This window comes from Poromitra crassiceps (assembly GCF_964638095.1).
Source record: "Poromitra crassiceps genome assembly, chromosome: 2".
NCBI lineage: Eukaryota > Metazoa > Chordata > Actinopteri > Beryciformes > Melamphaidae > Poromitra > Poromitra crassiceps.
The window spans coordinates 71955-92874 of NC_139624.1; the positions used below are offsets into that span (position 1 = coordinate 71955).

The 20920-nt window shown below is 44.0% G+C and overlaps 1 protein-coding gene across 1 annotated transcript; it reads right to left on the reverse strand.

Moving 5' to 3' along the window:
• Nucleotides 1-2249: 2249 nt before the first annotated feature.
• LOC310794853 (coiled-coil domain-containing protein 106-like) lies at nucleotides 2250-19502 on the reverse strand. Its single transcript, XM_083656905.1, has 4 exons — nucleotides 19243-19502; nucleotides 18665-19018; nucleotides 12193-12366; nucleotides 2250-2488 (listed from the first exon to the last, which is right to left on the reverse strand). The coding sequence occupies exons 2-4, from the start codon at nucleotides 18732-18734 to the stop codon at nucleotides 2274-2276; spliced, it is 459 nt and encodes a 152-aa protein (XP_083513031.1). The 5' UTR covers nucleotides 18735-19018; nucleotides 19243-19502; the 3' UTR covers nucleotides 2250-2273.
• Between the last annotated feature and the right edge of the window lie 1418 nt (nucleotides 19503-20920).

Genomic DNA, 20920 nt, shown 5'->3' on the forward strand with positions numbered 1-20920 from the left:
TCTGTGTTGCTGTGTGCAGGCTGCAGCCAGCTGGGTCCTACAGCCTGTGTGTGCTGCTGTGTGCAGGCTGCAGCCAGCTGGGTCCTACAGCCTGTGTGTGTTGCAGGCTGCAGCCAGCTGGGCCCTAAAGCCTGTGTGTGTTGCAGGCTGCAGCCAGCTGGGTCCTACAGCCTGTGTGTTGCTGTGTGTGTTGCAGGCTGCAGCCAGCTGGGCCCTAAAGCCTGTGTGTGTTGCAGGCTGCAGCCAGCTGGGTCCTACAGCCTGTGTGTTGCTGTGTGTGTTGCAGGCTGCAGCCAGCTGGGCCCTAAAGCCTGTGTGTTGCAGGCTGCAGCCAGCTGGGTCCTACAGCCTGTGTGTTGCTGTGTGTGTTGCAGGCTGCAGCCAGCTGGGCCCTACAGCCTGTGTGTTGCAGGCTGCAGCCAGCTGGGCCCTAAAGCCTGTGTGTTGCAGGCTGCAGCCAGCTGGGCCCTAAAGCCTGTGTGTTGCAGGCTGCAGCCAGCTGGGTCCTACAGCCTGTGTGTGTTGCAGGCTGCAGCCAGCTGGGCCCTAAAGCCTGTGTGTTGCAGGCTGCAGCCAGCTGGGTCCTACAGCCTGTGTGTGTTGCAGGCTGCAGCCAGCTGGGTCCTACAGCCTGTGTGTGTTGCAGGCTGCAGCCAGCTGGGTCCTACAGCCTGTGTGTGTTGCAGGCTGCAGCCAGCTGGGCCCTAAAGCCTGTGTGTTGCAGGCTGCAGCCAGCTGGGCCCTAAAGCCTGTGTGTTGCAGGCTGCAGCCAGCTGGGCCCTAAAGCCTGTGTGTTGCAGGCTGCAGCCAGCTGGGCCCTAAAGCCTGTGTGTTGCAGGCTGCAGCCAGCTGGGTCCTACAGCCTGTGTGGTGCTGTTTGTGCAGGCTGCAGCCAGCTGGGCCCTAAAGCCTGTGTGTTGCAGGCTGCAGCCAGCTGGGTCCTACAGCCTGTGTGTTGCAGGCTGCAGCCAGCTGGGCCCTAAAGCCTGTGTGTTGCAGGCTGCAGCCAGCTGGGCCCTAAAGCCTGTGTGTTGCAGGCTGCAGCCAGCTGGGCCCTAAAGCCTGTGTGTTGCAGGCTGCAGCCAGCTGGGCCCTAAAGCCTGTGTGTTGCAGGCTGCAGCCAGCTGGGTCCTACAGCCTGTGTGTTGCTGTGTGTGCGGACGGCATGACGAGTAGGGTGAGATGTGATATGCTGGCTGTCTTAGCCTGCAGCACAACACCAGGCAGTGTCAGTTTGAGTCTGTAACAAAGTCACGCCATCTTCCTGGTTCAGGCATGGGACCTAGACATTTCATTCCCCATTCGTTTTCCCACAGACGTTTCGGAAAATCCTCATCAAAAGAGTTGGTACTTGGTACTTGTTGAGCCGTATAGTCTATCCACCTTATCTTTGAATGCCCCACTGTAAAAAAATAATTGTGGGTACAAGGTCCGGTTTAACGTGACTTATTGTTGCAGCTTGCCATTTCCTTTGTTATACTCTTTGGCTGCAGACCCGAAATTATAAACCGGAAGCTGGAGTACGTTATAAAAGTTATAAATATAGTCACGTTATAAACAACTAACCAACGCTGGGGGTCCGTATGGAAACAGTGTTACTCGAAATGGTTAAAAGTTAAATCAATTTGGTCATTCAGTGGCGTTTTACTGCCATGTAAAGTAACTATTACGCTAGCCGCTAGCATTAGCCACAGTAGCCGACTACCCACAATGCATTACGTTATCCCAGCACCCGAACGACACGGCTGTAGAGCAGAATGGCTCTGCTGTAAAATCCTCATAGACGTTTTTTTTGTCAAGTTAAAACCATAGACTGTAAAACAGTCTATTACACCAGAAGAGGAAGAAGCACCCATCAGGCATCATGGCAGCTAGAAATAAGGTGGATAAGCCTCCCCAGTAAGCAAATGTTCAAGTATCTCATGCAGGTACCATGATAAACTTTGACAGTATGTCTTGTCCCACACTGTGCCACAGCAACACTACAATAATCTGTGCATTAATAAGGCAATCGAAGGAGACTTTTAAAAGTAACGCAACTGTTACTTTCCCTAGTAAATAATTACTTTTATTATGCAGTCATTTCTAAAGTAATTAAATTACTTTTTGAGACAAATAACTAGTAACTGTAACTAATTACACATTTGCAGTTAACTTGCCCAACACTGGTGGTCATCATCTGTCCCCCTCTTACCTCTCCTCGATGCGGACCCACAGGTCGTTGAAATGCCGGTGCCGCTGTTTCTTCTGCTTGTTCCTCCTCTTCTTCTTCATCATCCTCCTCTCGGCCTTCTCCAGCAGCACCAGGCTGTCCGCCGGCAGCAGCATGTGGGGCAGCGGCTCCTCCTCCAGGGGGCGCCCCTGCTCCTCCTCGTGGTGGGGGAGCTCGTGGAGGAACGGCTCCAGGGGCGGAGACTCGTCGTGGCCCCGGTCCTCGCCCCAGGGGAGACCCTCTGCCTGCGGGGAGGCGGGTCTGGACGACGATCTTCTGGAGGATGGAGAAGAGGAAAAGAGCTTTGGTCATACCTGAAGATTAAATAGAATAGAATAGAACTCCACATTGGCTGAGGTCAATTGCAAAAAGTATATATAAAATGATAAATTGTCTTTTAGTGTTAGCTCAAATGCATGTCATGGCATAGAAAGGCAAAGTGGAACATCACTTCCTGCTTCAGCACTGTACCAGAGATTTTCATCCGCCATTTATTTTCCCATAGACATTTCGTAAAATGCTTATAAAATAGTTTTACTTGGTCGAACCAAACGGTTCAGCTAACGCTATAATCGGGAGAGACCATAGAACATTTCACTTGGACCAAAACTTAAAAAAACAACATCGAAAAAATATGTTCTTTAAACCCGCATTTTTTTAACGATTTGGTCCCAGTGAAAGGTTATGCGATCTCTCCTGTTTCTAAATATATCTGTACCGTTTGGTTTGAACCAGTAAAACTATTTTTATACGCATTTTAGGAAATGTGTATGGGAAAATAAATGGCGGATGAAAATCTCTGATACAGTGCTGAAGCAGGAAGTAGGCGGTCACTTTGCCTCTCTATTTGCAGATGAAGTGGAGTAGAATAGAATAGAATAGAAAATAACAGAGTAGAATAGAATAGAATAGAATAGAAAATAACAGAGTAGAATAGAATAGAAAATAACAGAGTAGAATAGAATAGAATAGAAAATAACAGAGTAGAATAGAATAGAATAGAAAATAACAGAGTAGAATAGAATAGAAAATAACAGAGTAGAATAGAATAGAATAGAAAATAACAGAGTAGAATAGAATAGAATAGAATAGAAAATAACAGAGTAGAATATAATAGAAAATAACAGAGTAGAATAGAATAGAATAGAAAATAACAGAGTAGAATAGAATAGAATAGAATAGAATAGAAAATAACAGAGTAGAATAGAATAGAAATGTGTGAGGAGGATAGGGGGAGGATGAAACCAGACGTGGAGGAGAGAGGAACAAAAGAAGAACAGAGGGAATTGACGTTATATAAGAATGGGATGGTCACGGATGTTCCAATAACCAATACGCAATCTAATGGAAAACATCTCCAGGACTTTCTGGAAAACAAGATAATGTCCAGGAATGGGGAGAATGAGAGCGAAACCAAAATCCATCTTTTCGATGAAAAACACATTCGCTTCTTGACGAGCTACTGGCCGTCTCTAGCAAGGCCGCTAACAATCAGGAACCAATCGCACGCGTGTGCGCGCGCACACACGCACACACACACCCACACGCACACACACACACACACACACACCCACACGCACACACACACACACACACACACACACACACACACACACACACACACACACACACACACACACACACAGATGACAGAGAGATAGCCACCCACGCAGCGTGCCATGCTAGACTGCACTACACGCTTCACAGCTGGAGGTACGAGTTCTGCCTTATCTCGGCCGCACTGCAACACGTCACTGGTGGCTTATGGGAAATATACAGATGTATCTATGGCACAATCTAATCTACACATGGAGGGAAACAGCAGACGTAAGGTTGTTAACACACCGAGAGCGCTGCGAATATACAGCACGAAACTGCGATGCGAATATTGACCCATCTGTCAATCACAGCAACAGACGTGTACATGTCGGAGGCGAATTTCTGAAAAATCGACCTTGGTCCGAGAAAATAAACGCTCAGCGAAACTTCGCCGTTGGTATGCACGGTTGCATTGACTGATTCTGAAAATATTATTGACGTGCGAATTAATCGCACGAAAAAAAAAAACACTCTCGATGTGTAAAGGTCCTAACTGATGTATCTATGGTACAATCTAGATGGAGGAAAACAGCAGACTGACTAAGAGACATCATCAACAACAACATCCAGACATACCATCCCCACAAAACTGTTCCAGCAGAAACATATTGTCACATATGTTTTGGTGTGTGGTCAAAACCAAGGTGGTCTTGTTGCTTCAGTGCACTCATGTCGACGAGCACAGTGAGGCCTGCTATATATCAATTAAGCCTATGAGGAATATTCGATCCGCGCGCGCACACACACACACACACCCACACACACACACACACACACACACACACACACACACACACACACACACACACACACACACACAGAAGGCATGAATATTTTGGTCATGGGTTTCATGCACTTTCTGCAATACAGTAAATCATCTTAAAGCTAAAATCATATCAGATGGGGGACCCTGGGACAAAATCATATCAAATGGGGGTCAGTGGTCTAATTTGGGTCAGTTTAGGGGTCCTTGACGTGAAAATATTTGAGAACCACTGTATTATATTTAAAATATTTGGTATATTTGTAACCAAAGATTCTGCCCCTGGGAGAAAAACAACGGCGTTCTGGATATGCGTATTTATTTTTCCTTCTGTGATCACCAATATCCACATCAGAACGAGCCCCTTATGTGATTAGCCGATTACTATTTACTAACTTAACTTAACTTAATATCCACATCAAAACGAGCCCCTTATGTGATTAGCCGATTACTAACTTAACTTAACTTAATATCCACATCAAAACGAGCCCCTTATGTGATTAGCCGATTACTACCGTAAATTCCGGACTATAAGACGCACCGGTCTATAAGCCGCACCTTCAAAGGTGACTATTTTTTTCTTCTATAAGCCGCACCGGTCTATAAGCCGCGGGTGTTTTGATGTTTAATTACCATATGAAAGGGTTCGTGCACAGAGAGGAATGTCGGGAAAGAGATCGCTGTTTGGGGAAGCTCCCATTTATTAACATTTCAACAAAACAAAAGTCAGGTCACTAATCCCCAGACAAAATCACACATTGTGGTATTTTTTGTTTTTTTTACAGTGCACACAGTGTCCGCGGTGTGGTGAAAAGAGGGCAAGAGAGGAAATTAAAACAGAAGTGGATTTATAGTTAGAAAGAGTGCTAAAGAAGAGAGAATTCCGTTTTTTATTTTTTTATTTTAGTTACTCACAGTACTATTGACCAGTCCAACTCAAAAGATATTCGGCAGTTTCACTTTGAGCTCTTGTTCCGCCGCTGGGCACACAGTGTCCGCGGTGTGGTGAAAAGAGGGCAAGAGAGGAAATTAAAACAGAAGTGGATTTATAGTTAGAAAGAGTGCTAAAGATAGTCCGGTCTGGTTATGACGAGTCTCGCTGGGTACAGTACGCCAAAGCGATATCCATTGACTCGATGATGCTGTTGTATGTTGCGCGTTTCTGTTGCACCAACGCGGAGAGGTCCTGCCCGGACGAAAAAGCGCATACCCTCCCAGGTGAGGGGCTTCTTCCCCGCAGCCTGGAGGATGAGTTGACGGTCGGGCCAGCGGAGTAGGCAGATGAAGATGGCCCTCGGTGGCAGGCCGGGGTCTGGACGTGGCCGAGGCGCCCGGTGTGCCCTGTCCACCTCTGGTGGTTTCTCGCCTTCCTTCAGGTCCAGGATGTAACACAGGATTTTGCCACGAAAGCGTCCATGTCACCGATCTCAGCTCCTCTTTTACATTGATCAGGCGAATGTTATTTCTTTTACTCCTGCTGATTAAGTCATCAACCTGCGTGTGCAGGGTTTCGATTTTGCATTTTATCCATTTTCGGACTCACTGTGTTGTTTTTGTCCTCCAGTGCGCGGATGCGCTTTTCCGCATTATAAACTCTGTTCACGGTTGCCTTAGTTTCTTTAGTGAGTGAGTGGATGGACTTCTGCACGTTTTCAAACTTGTTTTCAAGCTGCTCAAAACCTCTGAGCGATGTCGGACTTAATCGATAGTGTTTCACGGAGTAAAAGTTTAGCCCAAGCCGTGTATCTCCAGCCTCCAGCAGGTGAGTCATTTCCTCATTCATGGCGTGATTGCTTCGTCTTTTTCTTTCTGCTTACCTGTGTTGTGTTATGTTATGTTATGTTATGTTGTTAAAAGAGGGCAAGAGAGGAAATTAAAACAGAAGTGGATTTATAGTTAGAAAGAGTGCTAAAAAAAGAGAGATTTTTTTTTTTTTTTGGAAAAAATCCATAGATAAGACGCACCGTTATATAAGCCGCAGGGGGCAAAAAAGGCCAAAAAACGGGAAAAAAGCCGCGGCTTATAGTCCGGAATTTACGGTAACTTAACTTAATATCCGCATCAAAACGAGCCCCTTATGTGATAAGCCGATTACTAACTTAACTTAATATCCACATCAAAACGAGCCCCTTATGTGATTACCCGATTACTAACTTCACTTAACTTAACTTAATATCCACATCAAAACAAGCCCCTTATGTGATTACCCGATTACTAACTTCACTTAACTTAACTTAATATCCACATCAAAACAAGCCCCTTATGTGATTACCCGATTACTAACTTCACTTAAAGTCGAGCTGAACCCAAGAATGACTTTTCTTTTCTTTTACTTCAAATACCTGGGTATGCAGTGCACCTATTTAATAATGTATGCAAAACAAATCACAACAATCTAATTTCTTTAGTTTTTCACACTTTTTCACATCAAAAGTTCGTTTTTCAAGATTTCATTGATAACAGTGATTTACAGTTTGCTGACGTCACCCAATACTATCAAATTTCTACCCCATTTCAACCAATCATATCACGACATGCAGCTGTCAATCAAATCTTCATTTCTGGATAATTTTCTCTTCCAAATGAAGTCGAAAATGGCGCCTAGTGCCTGTCATCTGGCAGAATTCCTATCCCATAAACTAACTACTAACTTGGCCAATTGTTAGAAACATGGATAAAAAACAAAAACTATAATCTCTAAGAATGCAAAGAAATGTAACTGGCTCGTTAAAACGCGCATTCCAGGGATAGCGTATCGTTATAGCAGCGATAATGGCGCGCGCATCCGAGAGCTTGGTTGTCAGGGGTCGCACTTTGGAGATTCCAGGCCGACGTGCTGCACTCTCCGCTCGGCAACACGAAGGCAGCTGGCTGCCTGCGGCTCGCTGAGCTCCACTCCTCCCGTCAAACGGCTCTTCCCGAGGGGAGCGCCACAACTACTGAATCCCACTCGATTTGGAGGCGGAACACGCCAGGATTGGCCAAAGCCCAATCCAGTCCCCAGAATTGTCAAATAAAATCATCGACATGATACTATGACCCGCCTCTCAACTTGTCATCTTAGACAAACTATGTTTTCAGTCTGAAACGGACTCATTATGCACGTGACAAACAGGTTCAGTTCGACTTTAACTTAATATCCACATCAAAACGAGCCCCTTATGTGATTACCTGATTACCAACTTCACTTAACTTAACTAAACTTAATATCCACATCAAAACAAGCCCCCTTATGTGATTACCCGATTACTAACTTAACTTAACTAAACTTAATATCCACATCAAAACAAGCCCCTTATGTGATTACCCGATTACTAACTTCACTTAACTTAACTTAATATCCAAATCAAAACGAGCCCCTTATGTGATTACCAGATTACTAACTTAACTTAATATCCACATCAAAACGAGCCCCTTATGTGATTACCCGATTACTAACTTAACTAAACTAAACTTAACACATTGAGTGCCAGCCATTTTTTCAACCTGTAGGTAAGTTGTGCCAGGTTTTTTTTTGAGGATTCTGGCTCATTTTACAACAGCCGAGGATCTGTTTTCTGTTAAGACTTCGTGAACACCAATCATCTAAAAATAACTAATAGAATGTGTGCTTTCTCTGTCTAAAAGAGTTAGTTTGCAGAGTTAGTAGTTATGTAGATATTAGCCGTTGAGTACAGCATGGTTTTAGCGTATGAGACAGCAAGCTGAGATAATCGCAGTTTTGTGAAATTCAGCAGAATAGTCACCTGCCTGTGATTGTGGGTGCCTTTGGGCGAGTCTGTATACTGTATTGTGTGTGTGTGTGTGTGTGTGTGTGTGTGTGTGTGTGTGTGTGTGTGTGTGTGTGTGTGTGTGTGTGTGTGCGTGTGTGTGTGTGTGTGTGTGTGTGTGTGTGTGTGTGTGTTCGCGCGTTGCTCCGCGGCTCTGGGGGGAGGGGATCTCTGTCCGTTCTGTGTGTGTGTCTCCGGGCTCCTCCCTCCGTCTGTGCTGCTGGGAGTTTCCAGCGAGTTGAGCAGCCTCTCCCTGGCAGCGAGTGTGGATAGGTCTCACTGTCTCTTGGGTTTGAGAGCCCCGATTAAGCCCCGTGCGACTCTAGGCTTTATGCTGCTCACCCAGTCCATTTCTGGAACCCCCCACCGCAGCAGCGCGAAGCGTCCCCGCCTACAGTATGAGAATGAGGCTCCTTCGTTTCTGACTGTAAAATCGCCAAGCCATTTCCGCGGGAGGCGGCTGCTTTTGGTCCACGGGTCCGTGGCTGTGGCTTTCTCTCTGTCTCTGTCGCCACTTAGTGGTCGGTAAAATAGATTATACACATTCTCTTGCTCCAATAGTTATCTCGAAGATGTAAAAGGGGTTGATTGATGTCCCACCGTCAAAAAAAAAAAAATGTTTATGTAAGACGAGTTAGCTCGTCCTTGGCACTCAAGCGCTGGATTATGTAAGACGAGTTAGGTCGTCTATGGCACTTAATGTGTTAATATCCACATCAAAACAAGCCCCTTATGTGATTACCCGATTACTAACTTCACTTAACTTAACTTAATATCCAAATCAAAATGAGCCCCTTATGTGATTACCCGATTACTAACTTAACTTAATATCCACATCAAAACGAGCCCCTTGTGTGATTACCAGATTACTAACTTCACATAACTTAAAGTGTAACTAACCCCCAAAACACTTTTTTTCAGCTTTTAACCAATATATATGACTTTGGGGGTGATGTGTGAAGAATTCTGGTCAGAATTTCCACATTTGACACCAAACTGTTGCCATTCTGCCATTTGTATCATTTTTCAGCAGCATAACTGGCATAAGCGCCCTCTAAGGGTGGAACACTGCTTTTTTTTTTTTTTTTCCTCAAATGAATGGGAGATTTGGTACAACCTGACGTCAGGTTGTCCCCAAAGACTATGGGATTTCAAGATAATTACTCCCCTACCCCCCCTGTACCCTTTCGGCTCCTCAGAACTCCAAGCCTATTCCTATTGAAGTTTGCTCTTAAAATACTGAACCAAACGTCGTCAAAGTTGGCACATGTCTTAATTATAGTTAGTTTCCCGCTGAATGTGTCACTACTTTATTAATATCTTACCTGGATAAGCTCGAATGATGATGTATATATTATCAGTCCGAGTTGGAAGCAGCTGTCTCCAGCCCAGGCAGGCGGGAGCGGGCGGGAGAGAGTCGTACTGTAAAACCTCATGCACTAGCGCCAAGCTCCGGGGGCGCGCGCAGCAGCAGCTGGGCTCTCTGTGCTCTGAGAGCAGAGAGAGCAGTCTGATATTTCCGCAAACAAATATGGTCGCAGTTTAGCGCACATGTAAAATATAACGCTATACTACGACGTGACAACGTGACAAAGCTTCTCTAAACACATCGGCTACTATCATATTTCCCTGCATCCCTCCTACTGAGATTATATCGGTAATGATTTTGGACAGACTGAATGCGCGGAGGAGGAGGAGGAGAGATCTGCAGCTCTGCCCTGAGTAGCCCTGAGAGACACTCGCCTCGCTCCGACTACTGTGCCCGTCTGTGAAAAGCGTCCTGTCCAGTCGCACCTTCGCAAACAGATGCGGGATTCCCTCAATCCTGTACCCAATCTCAGACTGTATTCTCTAAATCGCACACCAGCTATTTCTGTCTGTGTTTGTTTGTTGCTCCGTGAGGTTAGAGCGCCCCATGCATGCAGCAGGCTGTTTCGCCAGCCGGGGTCTGGCAGGAGGGAGGAGGCGCAGCCTGCACTGCGCTGAGAGGAAAACTTTTGCACAACTTTTAACAAGAATCACGAAAAGCCCCCAAACTAAAATGAAAAAGGGACTATATGGCAACTTGGACGAGGGAATGACGTAGAGAAATCTCGCATTGTGTTAGCCCAGAACGGGGGGTTTGTCGTATTGTGTGGTGTGCTGCTGTAACGAGCCCACGTCACTTTGCTCTCGTAACGTAGTTTGAGACACTGCCATAGAGATACATGCAGAAAAATAATTAAATTTCTAGTTCGCCACTGAATTACCAAATTGATATAACTTTCAACCACAAACAGGCCACCAGCGTTGGCTAGTTGTTGATATTTATAAAGATATGGCCCCTCTCAAATAAATTATTTTTGAGGCAGTAGGCAAACTGTAATGGCGTCGTTTTCCGAAAAAAAATCTTGACTTGAACACAGCCAAAGAGTCTAGTATAGACAAGAGTATATGTCATTTCTTGGTTTTTTCCATAGGTATTTTCAAATCACTGTTCTAATACATATCTAGGGGGTAAGTCCTCCTTTAAGCTTAGGGAAATCCTCCTGGTCATTGCCAAAACATGTATGACAGAAGTCAGACCTCCCATTGCCAATGTGAATGTGGCTCTCAGAGGTGAAGAGCTGCATACCTCTGGAAAAGATCTCACATCCCACAGGATTGAATGACTATGTGAATGGTCTCTCTATTTTCACTCATCTAATGCTGTGAAGATGATGTATTTGTACGTATTTTTGTCTCTTTATCATCTTATTTACTCGTTTTTTTGTCTTGTATTGTGAACAACACTTTTGTACTGTCATTGTATACGTTTTACATAATGAAAAACCAAAATAAAATGTATTAAAAAAGGAAAATAATAGAACAGAAAATGACATCACTTTACTGTAATGCACTTATGCCACATCAAGATATTACGACATCCAAAATCTAAGAAGATCGTCTCATGTCACAATATCAATAATATTGATATATTGCCGAACTCTACTTTGGAGTCAAAGATATACATCTCGTAATGACGGGTTGTGTGTGTGTGTGTGTGTGTGTGTGTGTGTGTGTGTGTGTGTGTGTCTGTCTCACCAGGGCCATTGCCAGCGCGGAAAAGCATTGACGAGCCTGTTGGCTGTAGCAGGCATTGTTGTTGTTGTTGTTTTGTTGTTTTTTTGCATTTTAATAGATAGGACAGTAGGCAGACAGGAAAGGTGGAGAGAGAGAGAGACAGAGAGAGAGAGGGGATGACATGCAGCAAAGATTGAGGGCCTGTGTCCTGGTCGCTGCACTAGCACCCTGGTCGGTTGGGGCGCCTGGTTGGGGCAGAATGGAACTGGTGAGAATAGTGTGATCCTCCCACGTGCTACGTCCTGCCGGTGAACCTCCTCGCTGTCAGGTGAAAAGAAGCGGCTGGCAACTGTGCATGTGTTGGAGGAAGCCAGCTGCTTCTTTTCACCTGACATCGAGGAGTTTCACTAACAGGACACTATTCCACACAGTTGCCCTCCCCCCCCGAACATGTGCCCTGATCGACCAGGGGAGGCACTAGTGCAGCGATCAGGACTCATAACCCACCAGCTTCCCACCCGCAGACACGGCCAATTGTGTCTGTAGGGACGTCTGACCAAGCCAGAAGTACAGCTGCCGGGAACTGGACGCCAGTCTCTGTGGTGTTAGGCGAGTGCTTTTACCTCTACACTACAATACCCAGACACCCCTATTTTTTAATGTATGTTTTTGCTGAATCCTTTTCTAAGAACCCAATTACCCCCACAGGGATTGATTCCAATGTAATCATATCTAGTATTATGGCTCTAGTGCTGTCTCTGGTGTCAGTGCAGTGTGGGTGAGTGACGCGTGTCCGTGGGCCTCACCCTCCTGGCTCCTCATGCTGACCATGAAGTGGTCCAGCTGGCAGCGCAGGAAGTTGTGCTCCTCCTCCAGCTCCTCGATGCGTTTCTGCAGCCAGGCGTTCTTCTCCAGAGCCACGTACAGGTGAGCCCACAGGTTAGAGACCAGGGTGAACAGACTGTACTGAGAGGGAGGCTCTGGGGGAGGAGAGAGGAGAGGACATAAGAGGAGAGGAGAGATGAGAGAGGAGAGGAGATGAGATGAGAGGAGAGGAGATGAGAGGTAACATTCTGGAGAGAAGAGGTTTATAAAGTCAAGTCAAGTCAAGTCAAATTTTATTTATATAGCACCTTTCATACACAAAGGCAATTCAAGGTGCTTTACAAAAAAATAATCGAAAAAACAAGCAGCAAAGCAATGCACATATAAAAAACACATAAAAAACACAGCCGACAGTTTTAGTTAAAATATATACTCAAATTAACAAACATGAAACATTATTTCTGTTTTAAATAAGTTACAAGGCATTCTTCAGTATTATTATTACATGCACAGTCCATTTGTTGGAAATGTACAGGAATCTTTTTTTTAAATTACAGGCCGAGAGAGGCAGTAGTTTAGTAGCAGTTAAAAGCAAGAGTAAACATAAAGGTCTTAAATAAGTGGGAGGCAGGCCTCCCCAGGGGGGCTCCAAACAGTTTCAGGGGAGGCTCAGTGAATGGAAGTGAACAAATATTACATTAGTTATCAAAATGAGATCACATAGCCTGTAACATACAGTAACTTAGCTCTGATGCTCAGCTCCTATGCTGACTAGCCTAGCCATCGTTTACATTGAGGACGCATGCGTCTCACACTAGAGCAGGGGTGCCCAAATTCTTTCCCATGAAGGGCCAAAACTCAATCTGGGTGGAGGGCCGAGGGCCAAAAATAGACGTTGTGGAATTACATTCAAATGTATTGTGTTTTATAGAAAATTAACATTCTAAATCTAAAATAACATTTCAATATAATAATCTACTTTTGATCTGTTTGGTAATTGTAATAATTTGCAATTGGTTATATATATTTAAAAAAGCATCTGAATTTGTGGGGAGCTTAAACATTTAATCAGTAAACACCCAGTTAAAAACAGTTGTATTTTCCACATTTGTAATCAAGAGAGAAATTTGACTTAATTCACAACTTGAAAAATCCTCAAGGTACTTTGAAAATCAGCTTTATTGTCCATCTTTTGTAAAAAATTTGCCATGACAATTTGCAGGGATGCAATCTCAGGAGTGAACACACGTGGCAAGCAGATCCAAAAACAAGCAGAGCTGACCAAATTGGTCAGCACTGCACTAGAGGCATCATCTACCTGTGTCTGTGTGTGCGCCATGTTGAGTCCTTGGCTACAGCATGCAACATGCATTTCAAAAGTCCGGTTTTAGACTAACGCAATAATTCGATGTTTTAAGTGTATGTAAATGTACTGACTGATTGCAGAGATCATAGACACTCATCAACACTTTTAAAAGCAAGTTAGAAACCCTCCACATGTCCCCTCTGTATAAAGAGTTTGATGGGTAAACCTCTGTAACAGAGCCAGCCAATCAGATGAAACCCTGTAAACACCTTGTCTCTCCCAGGGCCCTCCCCACTGCTTCACTCCCACAGATCAAACACACAACAGTCTGTTGTCTCCTCTCCATGGGGCATCCTGCATAGGGGGCTGGAGGAGATGAAAGCCACCAGGGGGGTGTGTGTGTGTGTGTGTGTGTGTGTGTGTGTGTGTGTGTGTGTGTGTGTGTAACCCACACAATAACCCATGGCCAATAACCCATGGCCATGGGTTATTGGTTGCCATGGCAACTCTCTTACTAAAAGCCTTTGGTTACCTCAAATGACAATGTAAAAAAAAACAAATGGCGGAGACAGCTGTCAGATCCTTGTGCATCGATCTTCGCTTATAACTTTACTAATACTTTGCAGAAAATTATGTTTTGTACAAGAATAGACGCGGGCTAATGTCTTCTTTGCAAAAAAAAGGCTGTTAACCCCGCATTTAACCCCGCATTTAACCCCGTAACGTTAGTTGGTGTCGGGCTTTGCAGAAAGCACTCAGCTTTTCAGCAAGCGCTGAGAATGCAGCGCTGCGCTCGAGCTGCGTGTCGGGCTTTCCAGAAAGCTCTCAGCTTCTCAGCAAGCGCCAGGATTGGCCAATGTCAACTTCAGTCTCCAGAACGATCCAATCAAATCACCTGCACGTTCTTGCGGTCCCGCCTTACAGTAGTGTTTCAACTGACTCTATCAGAATACCATGCCAGTCGGACTTATAGTATTATTATTATTATATTATTATACTTGGAAACCGTTTTATAAAAGCAATATAGCACTCGAGCTGCGTGGTGTTGTGGCATATATCCCGCTGATAATATAATATAAGTTATATTACTGAGTTACTGCTAAAAGTAATATATTACATGTAATATGTTACTTTTGTAATGAGTTACCCCCAACACTGCACAGGACCAAACGCAAAACACCTCCGAGAGCTGTGATTACGCTCGCATTAATAATTAAAACAAAAAAAGATAAAAAGCTAACGTGCATAAAGTGTTCAAGCCGACTAGTCAAGCTAACAGCTAGCACAGTCGTCCATTGACAGTGAATAGACAAGCTAACAGCTAGCAGAGGCCTCCTCCATTGAGTAGCCCCGAGCTGCAGTTCTATTGCCTCCATTGACAGTGAATAGACAAGCTAACAGCTAGCAGAGGCCTCCTCCATTGACAGTGAATAGACAAGCTAACAGCTAGCAGAGGCCTCCTCCATTGACAGTGAATAGACAAGCTAACAGCTAGCAGAGGCCTCCTCCATTGAGTAGCCCCTAGCTGCAGTTCTGTTGCCTCCATTGACAGTGAATAGACAAACAGCTACTGTACAGCAGTAGGTTTGACAAGCCAGTGACAGGCAGCTGCATAGCGAGACAAGTTTCATGTCATGAATGAATTGTCACGAAAGCCCACAGTTATGAGACTAATCTCCACTGTTCACAACTTCAAACCAGCATTTACCTCACGCGCTCCCTGTTGTAAGTCTCCTCTCCTCTGACAACCCAGTAACATGCTGTAACAGGTTTGATGGTGTGTAGCTTCTATTGTTAGCATAATTATGTTGCTCAGATAGCCAGCTTCATATAACATAACAGACTCAGGCCACGGCAATTGTGGGATTTCATTAGGGGACTTAAGTGTCTAGCAAAGTCTTCTGAGAAGGGAGGAACGTAAAGCAAGTTGTTGTTGTCGTAAAAGCAATAAACAAGAAACGCAGTGGACTCGAGTACGGCTCTGGAGTGGACTATGCATGTTCAATAGTTGCCACCACTTGCGCATGCACAAATCACAACGGAGAAAGTGTTTCTGAGTTAATTTCTTTCATTCTTTCTTTTAGTTTCTGTAGGCTATAGTTTTATTTTTGTATAGGGCCTACTGTATTTTTCTTAGCTACTGCTAGAAGTGTCTTGAATTATAATGTATGGAATAAAAACTTCTACAGACCATACATACAGTCCATGATTATAAGCCACAAAAGCTGATGACTTCACCTGTATTTACAAAAATAATTACTGTAGCATATTACAATGACTCTCTCTCTTGTACACACTGCAGGGGATGAGGACTCTGACTTATTTTGATACTGTTTGTTTTTCAGTTTTTTTGTAGACCCTAATAATTTGGCATATGATTTTGATACTGATGGTTTGGTTTAATAGAAATCATTAATCATACAAGTCCAGCACTGCTGCTTTAAGCTTCAAAGACATTGTTAAAGTTCACAGCTAGAACCATGCATACTCATAGGAGTATATTGTATCCAAGGTTATTTGTCAATTTATTTTGACAAGAAATACAAATAACACTAAATAGCTACAAATATCACACAGATGAATAGAAAAAGTATAGCCTATACAAAGCATATATATATTACATGTAAGATAGGGACAAAAGGACAGTGAACTCGCAAATATATAAAAAATAGCCTACATCTAGCGGACACAAAAAGAATTTGATGGATTTCATGACTAGTCAATTGATAGGCCTACACCAACACTGGCTCAGTCTCAAACTGACAAAAACAATCTAAGGGAAAATGTGCAATTACAATACAATAAAAAAAAAAAATCTCAGCTTTCGTAGCTGTCACTGTGCGATCCAGATTGTGAATCAGAGTGCCTGCCAAGCACTCTGCCTGCAGATCGGGACAGGACTACAGTTGCTCAGGCTGGTGGGGGCCTGTAGCATCTAACTGGCCGACTGGGACCTCCTGTGTTAGCAAAGACACATTACAGGACTCGACCATCATCAGCACATCAACATGAACTCGCCAAGCACACCTCTCTTTTGATCAGGTCTGGTCTTCTGAAGGAACAAACAAAGTAGGCTACAAGTAGCCTACATAGGCTACTGGCAGCTCTCCTGACATCACATATGGCCATGAGCAGTAATTGCAGGTGAGGTGAGATCCAAACAGTGACATGTGACGTGAAGGTCTTTCTCTGCTCGCCCGCCCTGCAGCTCGCATACACAGCTCGGCTGCTACGCGGCCTCGCCAACAGTTCGGCTGCTGCGTGGCCTCGCCTGCTCTATTGGCATGTGCAGCCAACAATTCCTCTCCCTTTTACAAAAAAAACATCACAAGTGCTCGAGTGACTGATGATTTCACAATGCCTATGACATCATCAGTGATGTGATAAGATGATATCCACGATGACATCATGGTGATGGGACATCATCAGTGGGACAAAAATTGAAACAAACAGACAAAGCCCACTTGCTCCCTTTTATATGATGATGATATATAAACTTTTCCTGGCTGGATTCTTTGCATTATATAGAAATGCGTATAGTTAGGCTGTTTTTAACCAAATCGGAATATAACATCAGATGAAACTGTAATGATGGTCAACAGTTTCACCTGCTATACAAACACTGAACAATGCAGAAAGTAGTTTCAAGAACACAAACAGAAAGAACAGCACAGTTGAAAGTTGACTTATGTTCCACCATGGAACCACGATTGACGTCACTCACGTACGGCCACGCCCACCGCCGCCATGTTCTCGACATAGCGCTGCAGCTCTTAAGTGACAACCTATGTGAGAGCAGCATTTATAGGAAGCTAGCCGCCGTTAGCGTTACCTGTATCGTTCCTATTGTGTTCGGATGGTGACCTGCGTTACATGTGGCTGTAGTAATGACAGCAATAAAGTCCCCGTGGTTTGTTTCTATCTCTACCGTCCACAGACGTGAAGGGAGCGAGACGGAGGATATGTCAGCAGCACAGGAGAGGTGTGTGGATAGTTGGGAGAGACAGGTGAAACTTTCTGACAGCTCCTCACAGCAAAGTCTGTTCACCTCGTTTTTTCTTTTGTTTATTATTACAGGCATTAACGGCAGCATACAAACAACAACTCTGGGGTTTTTATTGCTGTCATCACTATCGCTATTTTGTAATGGAACAGAAACGACAATAAGGCCGTTACTATAGTTGTCAGCTGCAGGACGGTATGTCAACAATATGGCGCTGTGCTGTCCGGTGTTAGCGAATAAGGTCTATAGTCCCCCTACAATTGTTGCAATGTCGATATTGAGGTATTTTTGGTCAAAAAAGATTGTGATATTTGATTGTCGATATCGCCCAGCCTTAGTCTATCCATAATATCACTCATCTGAGATAGTCTATAACCTCACTAATCTGAGATATCTATCCATAATATCACTCATCTGAGATGGTCTATAACCTCACTAATCTGAGATATCTATCCATAATATCACTCATCTGAGATACAGTAGCCTATCCATAATGTCACTAATCTGAGTCTATCCATAATATCAATAATCTGAGATAGTCTATAACCTCACTAATCTGAGATTCCTATTCAGATCAGGTATAGATTAGTGAGATTATGGATAGGTAATACCTATATGAGAGTATATCCATAATCTCACTAATCTGAGATAGTCTACCCATAATCTCACTAATCTGAGATAGTCTACCCATAATCTCATTAATCTGAGATAGTCTACCCATAATCTCATTAATCCGAGATAGTCTACCCATAATCTCATTAATCTGAGATAGTCTACCCTGAGATAGTCTACCCATAATCTCATTAATCCGAGATAGTCTACCCATAATCTCATTAATCTGAGATAGTCTACCCATAATCTCATTAATCTGAGATAGTCTACCCATAATCTCATTAATCCGAGATAGTCTACCCATAATCTCATTAATCTGAGATAGTCTACCCATAATCTCATTAATCTGAGATAGTCTACCCATAATCTCACTAATCTGAGATAGTCTACCCATAATCTCATTAATCTGAGATAGTCTACCCATAATCTCATTAATCCGAGATACAATCTATCCATAATATCTCTAATCTGACACGCAGTTGATGACCCATAAACCCCTCAGTGTGTTGTGACAGCAGTGTGAGAGCCTCACCTCTCCTGTTCATGGGCCGAACACGAACAGCCACCTTGACATTGGCGTCGTCCAGACTGGGCTCCCCCATCCTGACTCCTTCAACAGAGAGGGAAGGTAGGTAGTAGTGCTGATCTCCCCGGGTCAACAGTCATCCAAAAGCCTGGAAACGTCGCCTTGCTAGCCGGGACAGTCGGCCAGCTAGCTCCGCGCTCAGTGCCGCTGCTCCTCCACAGACCATCCATTTCCACAATCAAACAAACAGCCTGGGGAAATCCTGCAGGAAGCCAGGCAGCCAGCCGCTGCTTCTTCTTCTTATCCTCTGCTCCTGCTCATCGTCCAGGCTAATCATGTATCTCCACAGAGGTGTGGGAGCTGGAGGGGAGAGGGTTTAGCTAGGTTAGATATGACATCAGCTGGTGGATTAGAATGAGCAAACACACATGCTATCTTGAGACAAAACACAAACGGGCTAGCCTGCTAATTTGCCTGGAAGAATGAGAGGGAGGCTAAAAGTGGAAAGGAGGAAAGGAGCATGTTTTCCTACCATATGACTACATTAACGTACCCAGACATTAACCAGCATTTAACCGACATACCGTGGTGGATTCATCCCAGAGGTGACATCGTTAACCGACACATACAAGCCAACGATTCCCCTCTTCTTCTTCTTCTTCTTCTGATGTTTAATGGCGGTTGGCAAACATAATTGTGTGCATTACCGCCACCTTCTGAATTGAACGTTTCACAGTACTGCAAAACGATGTCCAACCAAAGTGCTCCAAATCATAATATTGTCCATTCTGTCACCCAGACGCATTTGTCTGAGTTTTCTCAAATGATTCCCTCAGTATATTGTCTAAATCTTTCCCGTTTCGACAGCTGCTGAACGATTCCCCTCGTTTTTTTACTGCCGTTTTAGCTACCTACACTACAGCTTTCCAATGGAATCCGCTCTGTCCTCCTGCCTGTGGCGAGCTACAAGCAGCTACCGGCACCCACCCTTCCGGTTGGCAGATTTCGCCTTCAAAGTAAAAGCGCAAAAAGTTGTCCCTCAGAACTCAGAACCCAACTCGTACGATGCTCAATTTTCACTTGTATGATTGAGGCCAAAATTTGGGCTCAAAACAAGTCAGACAGAAATTGTTTGGGTCAGTAACGTTTCAGTTGTGTTTTCTGCTTAGTTGTGTTTTGTGTGGTCAAGGTTTTCTAATGAGCTAGTAGACGGGGAAGACGGAGACGGGATTGTCATAAATCTTTCAAAATGAATTACTCGTTTAAAAAACTATGTAACGTTAACCAAGGGTAACCAAGGCGTAGCCAAATGTAGGCTAGTTAGTGTATAACATATAGGCTACGTCTAATTTTCATCATTTATGTTTTCTTAATATTTTCATATTCCAAACCTTCTTTTTTATGTTGTCTTCTGTGTGCAGCTGCAACGACCACTAACCTGGTGTTTTCTCACTGACGGGGATCATCACCACGACCCGACTGAACGATCGAATAAAGCAAATCAAGTAACGGGTCAGGTTGGGCGGCTAGTCGTCAGCTGTCCGGTTTAGACTCAGCAAATTATCTACGTTAAAAGAATTTGCGTAAACAATAGCCATCATTCCTTTGGTTAAAACATGGAAAAATGTGTTACAGCTGTGTGCCATCTGCTTCTGTCCCCCAAAATCACGTGACACTTCCGCTACACTAGTGTAAAGCTATTGTACATTTATAACACGTAGCACTTCCTATTACAACTTTCAAAATTAAGCCACGTCAGAATCTGAATCAGCTTTATTGGCCAAGTAGGCCTATGTACAAACAATACAAGGAATTGGACTCTGGCTTGCTTTGCACTCATAGTACTCACACTCACATACACAAAAAATAAAGCTGTGCACAAGTTAAAAACAGGCAGGGCAAAAGGGTACAGTATTAGACCTCTGTAAAAATGTAGCCTACAGTAACTAGGCTCATAAAGTGTGGTGTAAAGTGTTTTAATTAGCTATAGAATACATATCAAGTCTGCAACATCAGAGAATCCAGTTCTTGTTTAAATTGAAAAAGAAACGATCAAGTAGCGAGGCTACTAGATATTGATTTCAGTGTGCAAGTATGCAGAGAGGTTGGCTCAGTAGGTTAACACATAGTTATTTGGCCCAAGCCTTGACGAGTGGCTTGTTTTGATAGTTTGATAGGAGGCAGACTACCGCAAAAAGCTGGTTGATACTGCCAGTGATGGTCAGAGGGTTAATTCTGGGGTGTCATTTTTCATCTAAATTG